Here is a 21249-nt window from a genome sequence, read left to right on the forward strand (position 1 = left end):
AATCATCTATCTTACCACCTAGTGATAGCTACGTGAACATTGCTGAACATTGTATTCTTCCTGTACATTTTTCAAAGAGAGATCATAGTTTTAGATCTTTTTTTCATGCAACCTAATTTTTTCCCATTGCCATTTTTTACTTTTCTTTTTTTAAATTCACTTTTGAGAGAGAGGGTGTGAGTGTGGAAGGGGCAGAGGTTGGGGGGATAGAGGATCTGAAGGGGGCTCTGTGCTGACAGCAGAGCCTGATGCATGGCTTGAACTCATGAACTGTGAGATCATGACCTGAGCCGAAGTCGGACGCTCAACGGACTAGTCACCCAAGGGCCCCTTTCTTCATTTTTTTTTTTTAATATTTTTTATTTATTTCTAGGAGAGAGAGAGAGAGAGAGACAGCGTGAGCAGGGGAGGGTCAGAGAGAGAGGGGGAGTCACAGACTGAAACAGGCTCCAGGCTCTGAGCTGGCAGTCAGCACAGAGTTCGACGCGGGGCTCGAACCCACGAACCGCGAGATCATGACCCAAGCGAAAGTCGGACGCTTAACCGACTACGCCACCCAGGCGCCCCCCTTTCTTCATTTTTAATGGCCACATATTTTCCCATCAAGAAGATGTGGCATAACAACCACTTTTTTGAGCCTTTCCAATTTTTCATTAGAGGAAATGAATATCCTTGTAGTGCATCTTCTGCTAAATCATTTCCCTATGCTAGACTGCTAGGATGTTTTTTATAAAGGCTCTATTAGGCTTCTATAAAGGTTTTCCAGCAACGTTTCAATATATCCTCTGACACAACGTAAGAGTGCTCCTCACTAAATCCTTATTGATATGATTATATTTAAGTAAGAGAAATTATTAAATTATTAGGTGAAGGGTGCCTGGGTGGCTCAGTTGGTTGAGTGTCCGACTTCAGCTCAGGTCATGATCTCACTGTTTGTGGGTTTGAGCCCTGCATCGGGCTCTGTGCTGACAGCTAGCTCAGAGCCTGGAGCCTGCTTCAGATTCTGTGTCTCCCTCTCTCTCTGACCCTCCCCTGCTCATGCTGTCTTTATCTCTCTGAGAAAAAATAAAAACATTAAAAAAATTTTTTTTTTAATTATTAGGTGAAATACATAGCTAACCCTATTTTCCTTTCTTGAATTACTGGTCAGGTTGAGTATCTTTCAAGTGCTTCCTGAACACCTGTATATTTTTTGGAGTTGTTTGATCATGTTATATGCTCACTCTTCTCTTTTTCTTATTGGTTTATAAGAATTACTCAGAGGATTTTTCTTCTTTCCCCCTTTTTCTTTAGGGAGTGAAATCAAAGCTCACTTTATCTGATTAAATTCTTTAAACAATCTAGATGAAATGGAAGTTTTAGTATCTGTATAGCTTTATTAATGTCTTCCCTCTGTTCCTCTTTCATAATAATATAAAGAGCAAATCACTTCACAGCAAAATGTAACAACATGGAATTTAAAAATGGATGCAGAGTCTCCTGGAACCAGCCATGTATCACAAAACGAACAATGTCAACTTTTGAACATACAATCACTTTTGTTCATACTTAGCTCAAAGTGAGTAAACAGAATTTTATTCAAACTTTACAAATATCCTTTACATTTATTTAGCCTGAGAGTGAGCGTGAGAAAACCCGACTTGCAGTTGGACTTCACTGCCCAAACAGTTAGCATCGGAAAATAAAGTTGTGAGGGAATAGGCATTTAGCAAACGCAGTTAAAGCCTTGCAATGAACTCTGACGATGAATACTGATACAAACCAAACTTCAACCTGCTCTACATGATCTTCAGGGCCTAAAGGGTACCTATTACCAAATAAGGATGAAAAAAAGGTCTGCAGATGACAAATTATGAAGGTGGGTCCAGAGGCAGAATTTAGTTCAACATTTCTACAGCTGCTGCTTTAGACTACTACTAAAAAACCAACTCCCCAATCCTTAGGATTCAACGTGTACTTGAAAACATGTAGCAGCATGGTACAGTTTAGTTTTATAAATATTAGTGCCTGTAATAAAATATAAAAACAAAGTCTCCCTCTTTTAAGTATTAAGTTTCTGAATGCTCCATTCATCCTTTGGGTTTCAAACCCATACAATGCACTCACATTACACTGCAGATTCGGCCTGGAGACGGAACACTGTGCGTCTGTTGGGGAAGTGGGGGAGCGGCAGGAATGCCAGAGCACGACTTTATAGAAAGTAAACGTAGAAGCAAAAATACTTTCTGAATATATACTGTACATTATGTAAACAAACATTCATAGGAAGAGTCAACACAGGCCAAAATATTGTTTTCTGCGAAATCAGAATCTTCTTCCTTTTAAATCACACGCACACACTGAAGATGTTTTTTGTTAAGAAAAATGGAGCCTGTTCCTATATTTGCTTATGTGCTTCAATATCTTGGAAACAAGTAATTATTACATTCATTTGCTAACGGTCTGTCCTTTTAGTTGGCTGCCTGTTGCAAACAAGGAATACAGAACTGTCACTTCAGTACCTGTTTTCCTTTTAATACTAGCTAAGTTATATATAGAGTTAAATTCATCTGTATCGGTCCATATTCATAATATAAATAGATTAAGTGAAGCAGAGAATTTCAAAATTTGTGCCGGGGGGGAAACTAGTTGATCATTTGTTTCCAGTAAGGCTAGTAGCAAAATAATTACTACAAAGTCAGTCCAAGCTAGTAGTAAACCCCTGATTTAGCAAGCTGAATCAAAGTCTGAAGTTAGGTCATTTTAATTCCTGTAGATTACTGTGCAATTCTAGAATTTCCTATGTAAAAGACAGTGCTGGCGGCATTGACGTCCTGTGATAACAGAATGAAATACTGACTAGGTTTTGAGACGCAGCTACTCTATGAAGGAATGTGAAGGTCTTAGTCATGGTGTCCCAGCAATGTCCTCAGGATTCCCTTAATGAATCCGGAACTAAGAAAGAGAATCCATTAGTCAATAATATTATGAGTCAAAAGCCTAAATGTGAAGCAAGAAATGACAGACCTAAAACCAAAGATGCATTTCCTATTATAACAATACGTAAGGATGTCAAAGCTTTAGGTCAATGTTTTATACCAGCACAGCCCCCTCAAGAAGGAAAGAGCTTAGTCATGACTGTCCATCCCGTTTCAAAGCTTCCAGTCTTTGAAGGAGTGCGTTTCCAAATGCTTCCCGGTAGGCAGGGCTCAGTGTGTCCAGCAAAGAGTAGACTGTTTCATGATAGGGAGTGTGCAAGTGATCATCCACTTGGTCAAAAGCATAGCCTACCACCTACAAGAGAAATGCAACAGTGAATTTAAGGACCAGACGTCATCTCGGTACAGAAAGCAAAAACCAAGTATTTATATGGGCCATTCTGTAGCAACACGATTTCTCCATCAATAGTCAGAACCTGCAGATTTCTTTTTTGTTTTCTTTTATCTTGAGAGGCAGAGACAGTGTGATGGGGGAGGGGCAGAGAGAGAATCCCAAGCAGGCTCCACACTGTCAGTGTAGAGCCCGATGTAGGGCTTGATCTCACGAAACCGTGAGATCATGAGCTGAGCTGAAACCAAGAGTTGGATGCTTAACCGACTGAGCCCCCCGGGGGCCCCTAGAATCTGCTTATTTCTAACCATTCTGAAACACGGGACCACCACCAGCAAAATGCCCTCTTTATCATTCTTTTCTCAAGATGTGTAAGTTTAATTTATCTACTCCTGATCCTATGGGGAACAGAAAAAGGAATGTAGAAAGTGACACAGGACCAGTGTTTCACTTTCATGAACTGGAAAGTGCTTCTATTTAATCCCACGTATATTAAGGTTCACTAATTAAAGGCACATAACAGATAACATATTATCAGTCCATATTTTAAAGATTCAAAAAATTATTTTTTACCTTTTACTTTTTAAACATTTTTTTGAAAAGATCCTATTTTTAAGCAATCTCTATACCCAACGTGCGGCTCGAACTCACAAGCCTGAGATCAAGAGTCATATATTTTTTTGAAGCAACCTCTACAGCCATTGTGGGGCTCGAACTCACAGTCTGAGATCAAGAGTCGCACGCAAATGAGTGAGCCACGTGCCCTATCAGTCCACATTTTCATCCTTCTTTATTTGGACTCTTTTTTTTTTTTAAGTGTTTATTTATTTTGAGAGAGAGAAAGAGGAGGGGCAGAGACAGAAAGGGAGAGAAAGAAACCCAAGCAGGCTCTGCACCATCAGCACAGAGCCCAACTTGGGGCTTGATCTCATGAACTGTGAGATCATGACCTGAGCCAAGACCAAGAGTTGGATGCTTAACCAACTGAGCCGCCCAGGTGCCCCTATTTGCCCCTATTTACTTTTTGTAAAGAGTTCTAAAAGTTGTTGATAGTTTTAATCCTGCTTTATAATTAGTTAAGTTACTAATTTAACATTACAAACATGTTACTTATGTGCCAGGGAAACAAGTGCTCAGGTAGAAGGGGTGCTATTCTGTGCACGTGTTTTCTTTAACACGAGAGCTTTTTCCCCCAATGAAATGAATGCTGGTTCACCAGCATAGTGTAGGGTGAAATTGGTTTTTGTTGACTTGACTAAAGCTCGTGAATTCCGTATATAAACTCTAATTTTTTTATGACATCTATTCAAGTCATAGAAGATGCGAGTTTATGTTAGAAGTGGCCCTGTCGCTGCTTTAAATGAAAAGCAGAGGCAGAGATCTACAGACGACGCGTCCCCCCTCTGCAGAGCCATGGTGTGCTGCGGCACCTTCTACTTCTACTTCTGTGCTGGACTGTAGTCTTACTAGCGGATGGGGATCATGTCTTACTCATGGTCTGATTTCCAATGCCTGACACAGGACAGTTGCTCAGCAAGTTAACTGAGTAAGACTGCAGAAGCAAGTATTTGAATACCCATGTGCCAGGTTTTTGAGGATTCTAGACCTTTCTGCAAGATGTTCATATAATCATCCCCCAAATCCTCTTTAGTTTTCTTTCTTTCTTTCTTCCCCCCACCCCCCTTTCCTGCCCCAGTCTTTAGGTTATAGATAAAGCAGCAATGACTCAGAGAGGAAGAATGGCTCGCCCAAGGTCACTCAAATTCACACTGGGTTCAGACTCTGATCAGAACCCTTCCTATCTTCACATGGCCACCTCAGAATTAATCCATGTAAGATGGAATTAATTTATGCAGGGTCATTTATCTCTATTTTTGATTTGCCTATTTCTTTCTATTTTTTTTCTAAGTGTATTTATTTACTGAGTGAGCGAGCATGTGAGCAGGGAGCAGGGGAGGGGCAGAGAGAGAGGGAGAGAGAATCCCAAGAAGTCTCCAACACAGATCTCAATCCCTGGGATCACGACCAGAGCCGAAATCAGGAGTCAGATGCTCAACAGCCTGAGCTGCCCAGGCGCCCCCGAAGACACATTTGATAAGAGGTGGGAAAAGATCCTCTTAACACAATGGTAGAGAGGATGCCTAGTTCTGGTGGACATATTTAGCTACAGACAAGAAGTAAGTTAAGTTTGGGGGTGATGATCAAAACAAAGTCACACTCTGCAAATCAAATGGTTTTTCTTTTTCAAAAAAGCCCAATTTCCCCATGTTGACTGACAGACTTTAGGAGGAGTAAGAACTCCTAGGGAAAAAGGTTTCCTTACAAAAATCCTGGAGCTGCCTGAGTAGTCTGTTAACACTCCTCTTGCTCCCCAACCCCTGACGTGGTAAAGACAGGAGGAATTTTTTCTTTCCTAAACAGAAAGGCGGCTTACCCTGAGTCCTGCTTCTGTGAGCTCCAAGCAGTATCTGTTCCTCTCTCTCGTCTCCACGTTGATGTAGGCCACGTCATCGGCACAGCGCAAGGTTTTCGAGACAAACATGTTGTTAACAGCAAAGAGAACATCGTTCACGACTGCTTCGGCTTCTAGCTTCATGTCTTTCATGTCAGCTTCTTCAAAACCATTAAGCTCTGCATCCTCCTCAAATCCTGACATGCTGCTTAGCTCCATGGGATTACAGCCCGTTTCCATTCTGCAAAGAAGAGGACGTAAAACATGTCTATTGACAGACATTCCAAATATTACTGTTTGGTTAAAAGTAGCCATGCCTCAACGGAAAACACTAACTGGTTAATAACAACGTTTAGGGAAAGTACTGTCGAAAATCATTTTGGCGGGGGCGCTGCGGAGTCTCAGTGGGTTAAGGGTCCGACTTCAGCTCAGATCATGTTCTCATGGTTCGTGGGTTCGAGCCCTGCGTGGGGCTCTGTGCTGACGGCTCGGAGCCTGGAACCTGCTTCCGATTCTGTCTCCCTCTCTCTGCCCCTCCCCTGTTCATGCTCTGTCTCTCAAAAATGAATAAGCCTTAAAGAAAAATTAAAACCATTTTTGATTGTTTTTCACAGACATGTACAGATTTTCAAAAAAAGATCTAAGTTTTCCACCCCTCCCCCGAAGGTGAATTCCCATGGTGATGCTAATTTAGAACATGAGCTTTTAGCTATTGCAAACAATGTCTCAGTAAAAATCCTAGTACATTCTTCTTTCTAATGGGTAAATATTTTTCTAGCTCAGAGGTTTAAAATTGGAATTGCTGAGTCAAAGGGTATGCCCATTATAATTTTCAACAGATACTGCTGATTCACCTTCAAAAAAAAAAAAATAAATAAAAAGGCTTGACAGATCTATACTCTGCGAATAGAATATGAGGGACTATACTCTTTTTCACTACCCTCTTTACAATCATTTCTAATATTTACCCATTTGAGAGGCAGAATGATGCCTTACTGTTTGAGTATGTATTGTTTTGATGAAATATCTTTTTGGATATTTACAGGGTATTCTTAGTTCCAAGATCATACAGCTGTAAAAAACAGAAATGGAAATGAACTCCAATCATCTGAAATCAGAATTCAAATTCCGACCTACTACAGTACACTACTCTCGGTGGCTCCTTTCATGACTTCTGGATTGGAGTTTTGCTTAAGAAGGCCTTCCCCATCTGATGATTATATTTTAAAAAGTTCTTAAGCTGTTTTCTGAGTTCTCATTCTCTGTATACACAGTTAACTCTCTGTTACAGCTGGAATTTCTTTTGGTGTAGCTTTATTTTTGAAATGGACAGCTTACTGCCCTGATAACATTTATTGAATGACTCATGTTTTCACTACTTCTTTGAACTGATCCAAAGATTATAGTTTGAAAAATATTATTTCTCAGGCTGACTCAATCCAACATCACTGCCAGGCTGCTATGTGGCTGTAGCTTCTCTTCTGTGACTGGGGTGGCAGGTGAGTATTCTTAAAATTTGAATTGTACGAATGAGGAAAGTTCATGAGTGTCAGATTGCATTGGAAGGTAGGGAGGCTTCTTCAGAAGAAAATATGGTTTCTTTTTACCCACTGGATTTAAAAGTCAGTTAAGATTTCATTTCTCTGAACTAGCATCCATTGTCCTTAATATAGTATGACTCTTCAACTGGTTTTGAACATTTATATAATTTTTCTACTTTCTTAAAAATTCCATCTCTTTCTCTACAGGTACCTCAATTACGGATGTCAGACATAATAATCATTACATAAAAAAGATATTTATATGAGAAAGCTTGGCAAGCTTTTAAAGCAAGAGTCTAATTCATTGCAATTAGGACTTTAGTGTTGGAGAAAGAAAGACGAAGAACCCAACACCAGAATGGAAGACAGCCTCACAGGTCAGTAAAGTTAGTCATCAAACTGTTATGTAATAATTAGCACCAATGGACAAAAAAGAGACAACTTTCTTAACTGCAACCTTTTAGAAGAGTTTCTCCTAAAATGTCTACATGATGCATAAAATAGACACACTCAGAACTTCTGGTGATGATATATATACGTGAAAACGATACATTTTAGTATTGAAGCAGTTTCAAGATATCACAATCTATCTTTTGTTGCTTATAACAGGTTCTTGCTTATGATCGATACCCTTTCCCTTTCCTAATAGCACCCAGATTTTCTAAGGGGGATCACAACACCTCCTTCCCCTACCGAGTCAAGTAACCAAACAACGTGAGATTGACTCCAGTCCTGGCTAAAGACTGTCCCAATCAACATACGAATTCTTCCCAGTCACTTTGATCCAGAACAGTTTGAGTGCACAGCCCACTGTTCCCGATGGCCTTCTCGAGACGGGGAAACTATCCCAAGCAGGATCTTGACAATGAGGAGGAACAGAGCTAAGAGATACATAGGGAAATAGAGCTAAAGTCCTGACAGCTGTCCAACCTTCACAGTTTTCAGTTACTGAAACCAACAATTTCCCATTCTTTAACTGAAAGCCTAACTGATTTAGAAGCCTACCCAAAATGAAAAGCAGTGATTGGTCTAGCTCTTCAACAGTTTTTTATTTTTATTTTTTATTTATTTGGGGGGGGGGTGAGGGGCAGAGAGAGACAGAGAAAGAGAATCCCAAGCAGGCTCCATGCTAAGCCTGGACGTGGGGCTGATGTGGGACTTCCCACGAACCATGAGCTCATGACCTGAGCTGAAATCAGAAGTTGGACGCTTAACTGACTGAACCACCCAGGTGGCCCTACCTCTTCAACAGTTTTATAAAAGTATAGAGATTTTAAAACTGGAGCTCTGGGGTCTTCAGATGGAGTCTTGCAAGCCTTGCATTAGGCTCTGCATTGATAACATGGAGCCTGCTTGAGATTCTCTCTCTTCCTCTCTCTTTGTTCCCACCTTGCACATGCATGTGCGTGATCTCTCTCTCTCTCAAAATAAATAAACTTTGGAGTGTCTGGGTGGCTCAGTTGGTTGAGCATCCGACTTCAGTTCAGGTCATGATCTCACAGTCCATGGATTTGAGCCCCACGTTGGGCTCTGTGCTAACAGCTCAGAGCCTGGAGCCTGCTTTGGATTCTGTGTCTTCCTCTCTCTCTGCTCCTCCCCCACTCACTCTCTGTCTCTCAAAATAAAATAAAGATATAAAAAAATTTAAAAAAATAAATAAACTTAAAAAAACAAAAAATTGAACTGATATTTTGGTGCCTGTCATGCCCAAAGTGCTTAACAAAAGCTCTGTAAAATGAATCAGTATGTGTCCGCATTAGTTTCCTATTGCTAATGTTAACAAGTTACTGCAAACCCAGTGGCTTAAAACAACACAAATTTATTTTCCTATAATTCTTGAAGAGAGAAATCTAAAATCCAAGTATCAGCAGGGCTGCAATACTTCTGGAACCTTCAGAGGAGAATCTGTTTCCTTCCTTGCTTTTTCTAGCTTCTAGAAGTTGCCTGTATTCCTTGGCTCATGGTCCCTTCCTGTACCTTCAAAGCACATCGCTCCACCTTCTGGTTCTGCGATAATACCTTCTTTTTCTGACTCCTGACATGGGCGCCCCTCTTACCAGGAGCCTTGTACTTATACTGGGCCTACCTGGACAGCCCAGGATATGTCCCGGGCCCAAGGGCCTAAAGTTAATCAAACCTGCAAAGCTCCTCTTATCATATATTCAGTTTCCAGGGATTACGACATGGACATCTTTGGGGGCCACTGTTCTCTCTACCACAGTGTCTATACCCGATGAGCAGGAAAGGAGTATGAAGATAGTCCAAGAGACTTCATTCCCTGACTTTCTTTTTTTGGAAGTTACAATTTATTTTTAATATACACATTGGATGGACAGTGTGAAATACTAGGCAGTTTAAACAGTTCTCTTAAAAGAAGGCTCAGAGCTCTTGCCAAGCTTAGTGTTTTCTTTGGAAAGGTTCCTTAATTATAGTTCACTCTTTGTATCCTGTAACTCCAGTACCATGATCACAGGAAAATACTGGAGATGCAGTTTCAACTAAAGGAACCATCTCAAGGCTGGCAAGGGGTTTATAAGTTATTCTGGATCAAGAGCTCTCTCCAACTACTGGATTCTGGATGGCGAATGGCCTATCCAAATAGATCCTCACGTGAGGGGATAGAACGCAGAGGCAAAAAACATGAAGTCAGCGGGTGGTGACAGTGTGGGAGCTACAGCATAGACCACGGAGCGACGGGGTGGCTTTATCACTGGGACTCTAAGGAAATGGTTTCTACATTTCTGATTATGCATTCCTGTAACTAAAAATACTCTGAGCAGACACCCTGTTTGTTATATGTATACTTATATACGTATTCTACAATTAAAATATTAAAAACACATAAATATGAATTTAAACAGGGGAAGGTAAAATAGGAACTGTAAACTATTTTCTCTTACTTCTCAGTGGATTATCCTGTGCACCTGGCTGTGGGGGCCTGCGCCACAGAGGATGAGGTAATGCATGTCCATTTTGGGGAAGGGACGCTACTAAGATCACTCTTCACCTTAGAGCCACAGTCTGGTTACCAGAATGGCTCTCATCAATATGAATCTGGTAAAAACCTTTGGTTTCCCTTTCTGCGGGCAAGGCAATTTATCATCATGTAGCAATTCTAGACCCAAAAGAACTTTGTGCAATGACAGAAACCATCCCTTATCAGTAGGATACAGCGGCTACCAGCAAATTTGGTTAGAGCGACTGAGGAACTGAATTTCAAATTTATTTAATTTGCATTCATCTAAGTTTAAATAGTGAGTGGCTCCTGTAGCAGAAAGCATAGGTATAGACCTTTGTAAATACTCATGGATAACATGATTCACATGACGATGAACTGAATTTATATTATGGCTGAAAAAAACCCAGTAGATACAAGAGTACTAAATTAAACTTATTTTATATAGGAGAAGCAAGATTGAGAAATACATGTTAGAAAAAATATTTTGAATCTTAGCTACTCTATGGAGGATAATTAACCATCTTATTTCTTTTTTTATTTAAAAAATTTTTTAATGTTTTTTAAAAAATTTATTTCTGAGAGAGAGAGAGAGAGAGAGAGAGAGAGAGACAGCATGAGCAGGGGAGGGTCAGAGAGAGAGGGAAATACAGAATCTGAAACAGGCTCCAGGCTCTGAGCTGGCTGTCAGCACAGAGCCCGACATGGGGCTTGAACCCACGAACCATGAGATCATGACCTGAGCCAAAGTCAGATGCTTAACCGACTGAGCCACCCAGGCGCCCCTAACTACTTTGTTTCAAATGGAAAAAAGTAATAGATTATTTATGTTTTGTGATCTTGTCAATTTGGATTCTAAGTTTATTAATCAAGTATCATAATTCACTGTGCATCTATATGTAATCCAGCGTTTTTCTAAGCATCAGAATACTAATTAAATGTGTCTACTGGTAGCTTACAGCTTAATCAGACAAGCACATGAAATACGTACATAAATATTAACACTATGCACATGCATCATAATTATAACCTAAGAAATATACTTAATTGTGAGTGGCAGATAATTAGAGAAAGCAATAATATGTTTTTGTCCTACTACAAACTTACCACTAAACTTGGATGAACTTGGGCTGGCCATGTAACCTCACTGGACTCATGGTTTTCTCACCTATAAAATAAGGGGAATAGACAAGAAATTCTTTACTGCTCTTGAGAGCTCTGACATTCTGTGATCTATGATATAATTGTCAGTTATGATGGGGCTTGACTTTGACTCATGGAACAGGTCAGTCAAAACTGGTCTTGAATGAGCACGGATGAAGTTATGGGTAAAGCAGATAGGACTTGAGAGCTGTGAAGAATTCTTCATAGGGAGCAGAGCATAAGCAAAAGTCGGCATGGGGTGTGGCAAGAATTCTAAGGAGACTAGCCTAACTAGTCTAATACAAGGTCAATGTTAGGAGGTTAATACACGCAGATGGCCCAATTTGGAGGGTGCTGAAACCCAGATAGGAAAATTTGATTTTGATATAATAGCTTTAAGCTCCTAAGAATGGTAAAAATGTCTTTACATTTAAAGTGGCTTTCTTGGGGCACCTGGGTGGCTTAGTCGGTTAAGCGTCCGACTTTCGCTTAGGTCATGATCTCGCGGTTTGTGGGTTCGAGCCCTGCGTCGGGCTCTGTGCTGACTGCCAGCTCAGAGCCTGGAGCCTGTTTCGGAGTCTGTGATTCCTTCTCTCTCTGACCCTCCCCTGCTCACGCTGTCTCTCTCTCTCTCTCTCCTAGAAATAAATAAAACATTTTAAAAAATAAAAAAAAATAATAAAGTGGCTTTCTTTTAGGCAGCATATAATTTGGTCCTTTTTTTTAATGCAATCTGACAATCTCTACCTCTTAATTGCAGTGTTTAGACCATATACATTTAACATTACTATAATTATTGATATGGTTATTATCTATCTCATTTGTTTTCTCTTTATGCCATCTGTACTCTCTCCCTTTTCCTTATTTTTCTGCCTACTTTTAGACTGACCACTTTTTAGGATTCTATTTTATATCCTTTGGTGGCTTGAGAACTAGAACTCTTTGTTATGTGTTTTTAGTGGGTACTTTAGTTTATACTATACATCTTTAGTTGTCATCATCTACCTCAACCTTGAAGTGATATACCACTTCATGTAGAATATAAGTACTTTACAAGAGTATACTATGTAGCCTTTATGCAACTTCTACATGTTTGAAACTTTATAATGATACTTTAAACTACTTTTGTTTTAAACAGTTGATAATTTTTCAGAGATTTAAGTAATAAGGAAAAAGTATTTTATATTTAACCATATAGTTACTACCTCTGGTGTTCCACATTCTTTCCTGTTTATCTACATTTGCATGTGATTTGTATCATATTCCTCTGCCTGATAGATTTCCTTTAACAGTTCCTGTAGTGCACATCTGCTGTTGATGAAATCTTTGAGCTTTTGTGTATCTACACAAGTCTTCCTTTCACCTTCATTTTTGAAAGACAGTTTTGCTGGGTAGAGAATCCTAGGTTAATAGGGGTTTTCCCCCCTTTCAAGACTTTAAAGACGTTTCTCGACTATTTTCTTGCTTACATGATTTCCTAGGAGAAATCTGATGTCATGTTATCTCTGCTCCTCTTGGTGTAGTTTTCCTCGTTTCTTTGGCTTGGGGTTCTCTGAGTCTCTTCCATCTGTGGGTTTATACAGTTTTTAACAAATTTAGAAAAATCTGGGACTTCTTTTTTTAAGTTTTTATTTGAGAGAGTGTGAGCATGCACAAGTGGGGGAAGGGCAGAGAGGGAGGGAGACAGAGAATCCCAAGCAGGCTCTGCACCGTCAGGGCAGAGTCCGACACAGGGCTTGAGCTCACAGATCATGAGATGGTACCTGAGCTAAAACCAAGAGTGGGATGTTCAACCGACTGAGCCACCTTGGCGCCCTGTGGCCATTATTTCTTCAAACACTGACCTGTTCCTCCTCTCTCTGGGGACTCCACGATTTAATGAACATTAGTCTAAGTAAAGTTGTCCTACTCTGTTTTTCAATGTTTTTAGTCTCTTTCTCTTTGTGCTTCACTTTGAATAGCTTCTGTTGCTATGTCTTCAAATTCACTAATCTTTTCTTTTGCTGTACCTAATCTCTTCAACTTGAGTCTTAAAAAAAACATACTTTCCATGTCTGTACTTAATTTGCTCAGTCTTTAGCTTTTTAAACATACAAAATAGCGTTTTAATGTCCTTGTCTACTAATTTGCAATTTCTGGGTTAATTTCAATTTGTAGATTTTCTTACTATAGGTCGTATACTGCTGCTTTGCATGCCTGGTAATTTACTGGATGCCAGACAATGTGTATTTTACCTTGTACAGTCTTGGCTATTTTAATACTCCTATAATTATTACTAAGCATTCTTCTGGAATATAGTTGTCTGGAAACAGCTTGATCCTTTGGCATCTTGCTTTTAGACTTTTTAAGGCAGTATCAAAGCTATACTTCATTTCTGGTTAATTCTGACCCAACTGTAGAGTCAAAAACCTTCCCAAAAATTCTGATGTCCTATGGATTATGAGGTTTTCCATTTTGGGTGACAGGAACAGGAGCACTCCCGGCCCTGTTTGAGTTCTGAAAAGTCCTCAAGTTCTTTTGGGTGGTTTCCTCACACCTACGTGTTGGTCAGTATTCAGCTTCAGCCAGAAGGAGGATCCTCCGTATATTTCCACAGCTCTTGCTTTCCGCGAAGCTCTTTACTTTCTAGTACTCTCTGCTAGTTGGCTTGGCCTTTCTGAACTCCTCAGTCCATATCCTCAGTTCAGGGAGACTACTGGGCTCTACATGGGTTTCTTCTCCTGGTAACATGCCTAGAAATTCTCTCGAGGCAATATGCTGCGGCAATGGGCTCACCTCATTTGTATCTTGCCTCTCAGGGATCAGTGTCCTTCACTGTATGATCCCCCAAACTCTTAAAAGTCTTTTTTCTCCCATATATTTTTGCCCATTTTCTTATCGTTTCAGACGGAAGGGGAAATCTGGGCCCTGTCCCTCTGCCTTTGCCAGGAGTGCAGATCCCAGTAGCCAGTATTGAGCTAACTTTGTGATCTTATTTCTCAGTTTTTCCTTCAGTGATTTTGGACTCTCCCATATATATATATTAATATTTAAGTAATCTCTATACTCAACACGGGACTCAAACTCGTGACCCCAAGGTCAAGAGTTGTATCGTCCACCAACCAAGCCAACCAGGCACCCCTTTCCCGTATTACTTTGATGAACTTTACCACCTTGCCAGTTCATTAATGAATTAAATATATTAAAAAATTTTGAGTATAGTTCACACACAATGTTAGTCTCAGGTGTATACCTTACTGATTTGACAAGTTCGTACCTTGTGCTGTGTTCACCACAAGTATGCCTACCGTCTGTCCTGTTACGTAGCTATTACAACATCATTAACTGTATTCCTTAGGAGGCTGTGTCTTCTATTCTCATGACTCACTCCATGGAGTTAAAAACGTTTCTGACACATGCTTACTATGTTTGTATAAGACCCATGTTTCAAACTTAAAAATCATTATTTTGACACTACAGGTGACCCTTGAACAATATAGGTTTGAAATGCATAGTTCCACTTTTATGAAGATTTTTTAAACAAAGTATTGCACTGTAAATTTATTTTCTCTTCTTTATAACTTTCTTAATAACATCTTTTCTCTACTTTATTGATAAAAATACTGCACATAAATGCATGTAACATACAAAATATATGTTAACTGACAGTTCATATCATTGGTACAACTTCAGGTCAACAGTAGGGTATCAGTTAAGAGTTTGGGGAATCAAAAGTTCTATCTGGATTTTCAACTACATAACGGTTGGTGCCTGCATTGTTCAAAGTTGAGCTGTACTTTCAGACTTTTAATTCTTCAAAATCCAGCTCAGACACATTTATTTCAGGATTCTATATCTTGATCTCAAGAGTGAATCATTACGTCCTTCTTCCGTTGCATCAGTACTGCTGCAGGTTTTCATACTTCATTGCAAATCAGAGCCCATGATGTCTATATCACCAGCAAAGCATCTCCCATAAGGCAGGTCTTCTCTGAATATACATATATTTTTTTATTTATAATCTCTACACCCGTGGGGCTCGAACTCACGATTCTGAGATCGAGAGTCATGTGCTCCACTGAATGAGCCAGCCAGGTGCTTCTTTCCTGAATATTTTCTGAATAAACAAAAGAAAACATTCTAACTCTCTGCTTCTCAAGCTGGGATACTTGGCCCTGGGACAAGGGGCACACAAAGCCACAGGATAAACACTGTAGGCATTCCCCCCAAATACATGTCACTGTGATAGTAACATATTATGGAGTAGGATGCAGAATTGCCTAAGACTTTAAAGCACATGGAGGTCTTAAGCCATACCCTCTTCAGCTTATGCCTCGAGATCCCTAGAGCTTTCTTTGCTTCTGATAAAAAATATTTGAGTGAAAAGTAAAAGAAATACCACCCTAACCTTAGAAATTAAGTCTAAAGCTTAAAATTCCAGGAACCGGGACTAGCTAGGCGTACATTAATGAGTAGAGGTGGAGGCTAGTAGAAAGGTAGCCGGTTAGTATGCAGTCAGACCTCCCCCACTCGTTAGGATACTCTGTTTTGAAAAAAGCTAAGGTAATTACTCATAGCTCTCACTCCAGCTGTTGGTATGGTTTGGGACCTTATGGTAGTGTTTTTGGAAGATGCATGAAACTGGTTATCAAGATACTGATTTCTAAGTCCTTTATTCCCAACCTCTTAATTTCTTATCTTCTAATTCTTCTGTGGCAGAAAGGAAATGTATTATGTTTGCAATCAGACAAACGTGTTTTGAAAATGTGATATGTTGGAAAGTCCAAGGCACAGAAGCAGAAACATTCTTCTTAGAGAAACCAAGCTATTGAGTAGCAACTGGTAGCTTCAGTTTCAAGAGGAACGAGAGGTTTGAATTTACCTGTTTCTCAAATAAGTGTTTTGAAAGTAAAGGTGAATAAAATTGATTAATTATAATTAGCAACGTGCAGAAATTAGCCAAAGCTAAAGCTAGTTAAATCTTTATTTTCTGTCAACACATAACATTTTATGTGTTTTCAATAGCTCTAAGATGTATGTGTGTTTTGCAATTAAAATCAGAATCTTTTATAGTATTACAAATATATAGTATTTTATTAAAAATTTTAATGTTTACTTATCTTTAAAATTTTTTTAATGTTTTATTTATTTTTGAGAGAGAGATCATGAGTGGGAGAAGGGCAGAGAGAGAGACAGACAGACAGAATCAGAAGGAGGCTCCAGGCTCTGAGCTGTCAGCACAGAGCCCTACATGGGGCTCGAACTCATGAACATGGAGATCATGGCTTGAGCCAAAGTTGGATGTTTAACGGCCTGAGCCACCCAGGAGCCTCACAGTATTTGTAATTCAAATAAAAATGGCCTATTTTCCCATTTATACACTGATTCATAAAATTAGTCTGCACCCCATTTCCAACAATGACAGAGACACATATATACAACTGAGTAATAACAAATCAAGCCAACAGAATTGTACCGTGCTTTTGTTGATTATGGAGAGAGCTAACAGTTAAGAAATATACGGATAGTATTAATTTGAGAAGCCTTTTAAACTGTAAGCAAGCATCAACACTATACCCCTGTAAATAACCTTTCCTTCAAAACCAGAAACTGTAAATGAAATCCTAAGAAAAGACTCAAATATCAAATGCTTAAAAAAATCCTCCTAGCATTAGGTTGTTTCCATGTAATCCTCTAGGTTACACAGAGGATTTGGTCCTATACTTAATATAAAGTACAGTATAAGCGAAAGAAAAGAAATCAATATCTAAGGAGATATAAAATAGAAAACATTTCTGCTTTCCATTTCAACTCTAAATTGGCTCTCTACCAGGTTCTGAGCAACATTCCATTGCCAGCACCTTCAAAAAATTGGAATACCTCACGGGTGCTCTCAGTTATTCTGGGAGATTTGCATCACCTTGTCTAAAGTTTCCAAAATGATTCCTTATAACATCATACATCAATTATTTAGGAACAAGCTCTTACTTCATCTGTTGGTGTTCTGGAGGATTTATGAACTGGTTATCAAGCTATTTATCCCTAAATTGTTCATTCTCTACTTCATTTAGTTGGCTTTGCTGTGTTTTGTCACAAATTTACAGCATCAAAGAGCTGAAAAAAGACTGTAGATTTGTCCTTGATGATAAAACACCGTTCCTATAGACAGCATGGCTAACAAATAGAGGCGGCATCATTTCAAGGGCAGTATTCCGAGTTCTAAGTTTCACTTTGAGAGTCTGACTTTACGGCTGACATTGCAACAATTCACAGAGGGCTAGACTGCAGTATCTTAATCATGATTGCTTTCATTTCATTTTCAGTCTAGAAAATCCTCTCGATGTGAACAAGAAGTGGCCAGGACGATGTGGTGGTTAAAGGGTCTTGAACAGGGACAGAATCTGAGTTCTACTCTGAGACTTGGGGCAAAATACTTGAATCTCTCTAGTCACACTGTTCCTTCTTCTCTAAAAGGAAGCTAACCACAGCACCTACTTAAAGGGATACCGCAAGTACTAAATGAGGGAGTATATGGTAAGTGCTTAGCATGGTGCGAAGCTCAGAAACAGTATCTGTCAATTATTATATATTAAAAAGATCGTTAAAGACCTGACCCTGAAACTCAAGCCACTTAACTCTGAGTCTGGTACTTCCGACATCACGTAAAGTGCTGCGGCTGCTGCTGTCTCGTGCAGCTCCCAGAACCACGGAACATGGGAGCCCTACGGCCAACATTCCTCTTCCCTCAAGTGCAAATCTCAAAAGGCCAACAGCATTTCATCCACCTCCCTTTTGCTTCACACGTTAACGTGGATTTCTCTGAAGGATGTATGTAGCTATGGTGTGCAGCTTCTAACCTGTCACTTCAAAGCCTTTTACAGAATTTTTTTTTATTAATTTTTTTTTAAAATTTATTTCTAGGAGAGAGAGAGAGAGAGAGAGAGACAGCGTGAGCAGGGGAGGGTCAGAGAGAGAGGGAGTCACAGACGAAACAGGCTCCAGGCTCTGAGCTGGCAGTCAGCACAGAGCCCAACGCGGGGCTCAAACACATGAACCGCGAGATCATGACCTAAGCGAAAGTCGGACGCTTAGCCGAGTAAGCCACCCAGGCGCCCCCTTTTACAGAATTCTTAAAAAGTCGACAGTGTTTCTGCACTTCCCTCATTTAAATAGCACCAGGGGTTAACATTTTGTGATGCCTTCCGTCTTGTATGAAAACGCCAACATAGCACTGAGATTTAGGGTGAATTCATACCCTATTTGAGCTAAAGATATAATAATGCTACATCCTAAGCCTTAACATTTATGCTGAATTTCTCCTAGAAAGCATAGAATGTACAAGGCAACACCCTTAACACTCAAAGGGAGCATGTAGGTTGCTGTAAAATCTTCCGATTTTTATTTTCCTTTACCGATTGAAATTTCAGGCATTCCTCAGACAGCCTGAAGGCAAGTCTATATTCCAAAGGAAGTCACCTATCATTTGGACTTGAAAGAAGTCAACTGGGGGCGCCTGAGTGGCTCAGTCAGTTGAGTGTCTGATTTTGGCTTAGGCCATGATCTCACAGTCTGTGAGTCCGAGCCCCACGTCAGGCTCTGTGCTGGCAGCTCAGAGCCTGGAGCCTGCTTCAGATTCTGTCTCCCTCCTTCTCTGCCCCTCCCCCACTCATGCTCCCTCTCTCTCTCTCTCAAAAATGAATGTTAAAAAATTTTTTAAAAAAAGAAAGAAGTCAACTGTATCCATTGACCAAAAGTCCAGTTCAAATCTTCCAAGGCCTATTCTAATTCCCAGCCAGATGAGATCCCACTTTTTCATCGCTTTGTTTATACTCCTTTGATGCCAAATATAATTATTACTCATACACATATTTTACTTATCATCTTAAAAATATACCCAGAATCTAACTGCTTCTTCCTACCTTTACCACTTCTACTCTAGTGCAAGCCACTGCCTTCTGCTGCCCGGATTACTGCAATACCTCCCTCTACCTGGTCTGGCCTTCTCTCCTTCTGTCCTCCCACGTCCACACTCCAGTTAGCAGGGACCTGTGGACACTTACGCCAGATCACGTCACTCCTCTCCTCTAACTCATTCACCCACCCCGAGGGAAAGGCCAAACTCCTCACGGGGCTCTGTAATGCCTGCCTCCACTCCAGCCCCCAGCTTCTACTCGTCTTCGCTCGCTGCTGATGTTCCCTGATTTCGTCAAGCAAGCCCTTGCCAGGGGGTCTGAACATGCTGTTCCCCTACCCTGGGAAACAACTCTTCGGGGTAGTCCCATGCCTTGCTCCTCACTTTCTCCAAGTCTCTTAAAACATCGCCTTACTAAATAAGTCAGGCTTTCTCTTACCCCTCTACGCAAAAGTGGTAAGTCTCTTCCCTCTTCATTCTCTTTATATCACTCTATTTATTTTTTTTCTACAGCACTTACCGGCACATTGCATACCATACACTATTTAATTACTGTTTCCCTTCCTTTCAATAAAACGTTAAGCTCCATGAGGCCAAAGACTTAATCTGTTCACTGCTGCATCCCCAGCACCGAGAACAGTCCCTGGCATAGGGCACTCAGTAAATCAATACTTACTGAATACAGGAATGGCCCTTTCACTATACAACACAAACTCCTTGGGTTCTTTTCCACCTTTTCCACAACCTCAACTGCGGAGACCTTGATTTAATGGGCCCTTAACAGATAATTCCTGAACGAATGAAGAGCCAGGGAACTGAAGTTACTGAGACTGCTTGGGGCAAGTCTACAAAGAATGAGGGGAACCAGCAATCCAAGCCGCTAAGTACAGGAGATAACCCTCTGGTTCTCAAACGAAAAGGTGGTTGTGAAAAAGGGGAGCTGCTCTCATCTGTCAACATTTCGAGGCTGTCTCGGTGTTTCTAAGGCATTTGTGCAAGTTAACGCACGTATCCGTGAAATCTCCTTAAACCGGCCGTCTTAATTAAACCGGATGTATCGCGGCTCTGCTTAGGTTCGTCCCCCATTTCCAGCTCTGCTAGTGTGGGGTCTAACCCCGGGCATCGGCCTCCAGGACCCCGATCACCCGCACGCAGGCCTTTCGGGGTTGACGAAGTTCACGGCCGCCTCGGCCTCTGCAAGGAGTTTCCCCCTAAATGAAGGCGGAAATACGATTGCGCAGATTCCCAGAGCAGCACAAGTACTTCGCCCGGGTTTCCGCGGGGTCCGGAGGCTCTGGCAGCGGTCAGAGAGAGCAGTTCTGCCCACAGATGCCTCCCAAACTCAAGTTTCCCGGTCGCCGGTGCAGCACAAACCGCACGAAGGCAGCGCTCGGGAAACTGCGAGCCGCTAGCCAAACTGTACCGAGGACGAGGCTTTGGAAACAATACCAGAAAGAGGCGGGGGACGCAGAACTTGCTGACAATGGGCACCGGTCAATACCGGGGGCGGGAAGGACGGGGAGATGCCGCAGCCCTCCGCTTGGGGTCCGCGGAGCTCCCAGCGCTCGTTTCCGGGGTCGGGGTCCCGGGTAACCGGACGGCCCAGGCCAAACGCACCCCCAGACCCCTGTCAACTCGGACACCGGGCCCCTTCCTCCGTCGCCCCCCACGGCCCGGCCTGCTGCGCTGCGTCCCGCTCGCAGGGCCCCTGGGCGACCCCGAGCGCCTCACGACGACCGCCCGTCCGCATCCAGCCCCGGGACTGCTCACCTGCGCGCGCCCGGCGTCCACCTCTTCCTTCCTCCCGGGGCGTCTGGAGCGGCCCCGCGGCGCCGTCCCGCCTCCCGCCCTCGCCCCGCCCCGCCCCCTCGGAGCCGGAACCGCTCCCTTCAGGGCCCTTCTCCCCGCCTCCTCAGCCCTAGTGTGGCGTCACTTCCGCCAGCGACCGGGCGCGCGC

General features: G+C 41.5%; 1 protein-coding gene across 4 annotated transcripts; it reads right to left on the bottom strand.

Annotated features, from left to right (window-relative positions):
* Positions 1–1356: 1356 nt before the first annotated feature.
* Positions 1357–21147, bottom strand: LOC120223852 (GSK3B interacting protein). 4 transcript variants are annotated; one of them, XM_039222086.1, is made up of 4 exons: positions 21063–21147; positions 11366–11426; positions 5744–6002; positions 1357–3273 (listed from the first exon to the last, which is right to left on the bottom strand). In XM_039222086.1, the coding sequence occupies exons 3-4, from the start codon at positions 5999–6001 to the stop codon at positions 3112–3114; spliced, it is 420 nt and encodes a 139-aa protein (XP_039078017.1). In that variant the 5' UTR covers position 6002; positions 11366–11426; positions 21063–21147; the 3' UTR covers positions 1357–3111. The 4 variants fall into 4 exon arrangements, with proteins under 4 accessions (XP_039078017.1, XP_039078018.1, XP_039078019.1 ...); XM_039222087.1 differs by lacking the exon at positions 21063–21147 and adding an exon at positions 20742–21015; XM_039222088.1 differs by lacking the exon at positions 11366–11426 and having other exon boundaries at positions 21063–21137.
* Positions 21148–21249: the final 102 nt, after the last annotated feature.

Source organism: Hyaena hyaena, unplaced genomic scaffold (assembly GCF_003009895.1).
Source record: "Hyaena hyaena isolate Hyena2069 unplaced genomic scaffold, ASM300989v1 scaffold_1053, whole genome shotgun sequence".
Classification (NCBI taxonomy): Eukaryota; Metazoa; Chordata; class Mammalia; order Carnivora; family Hyaenidae; genus Hyaena; species Hyaena hyaena.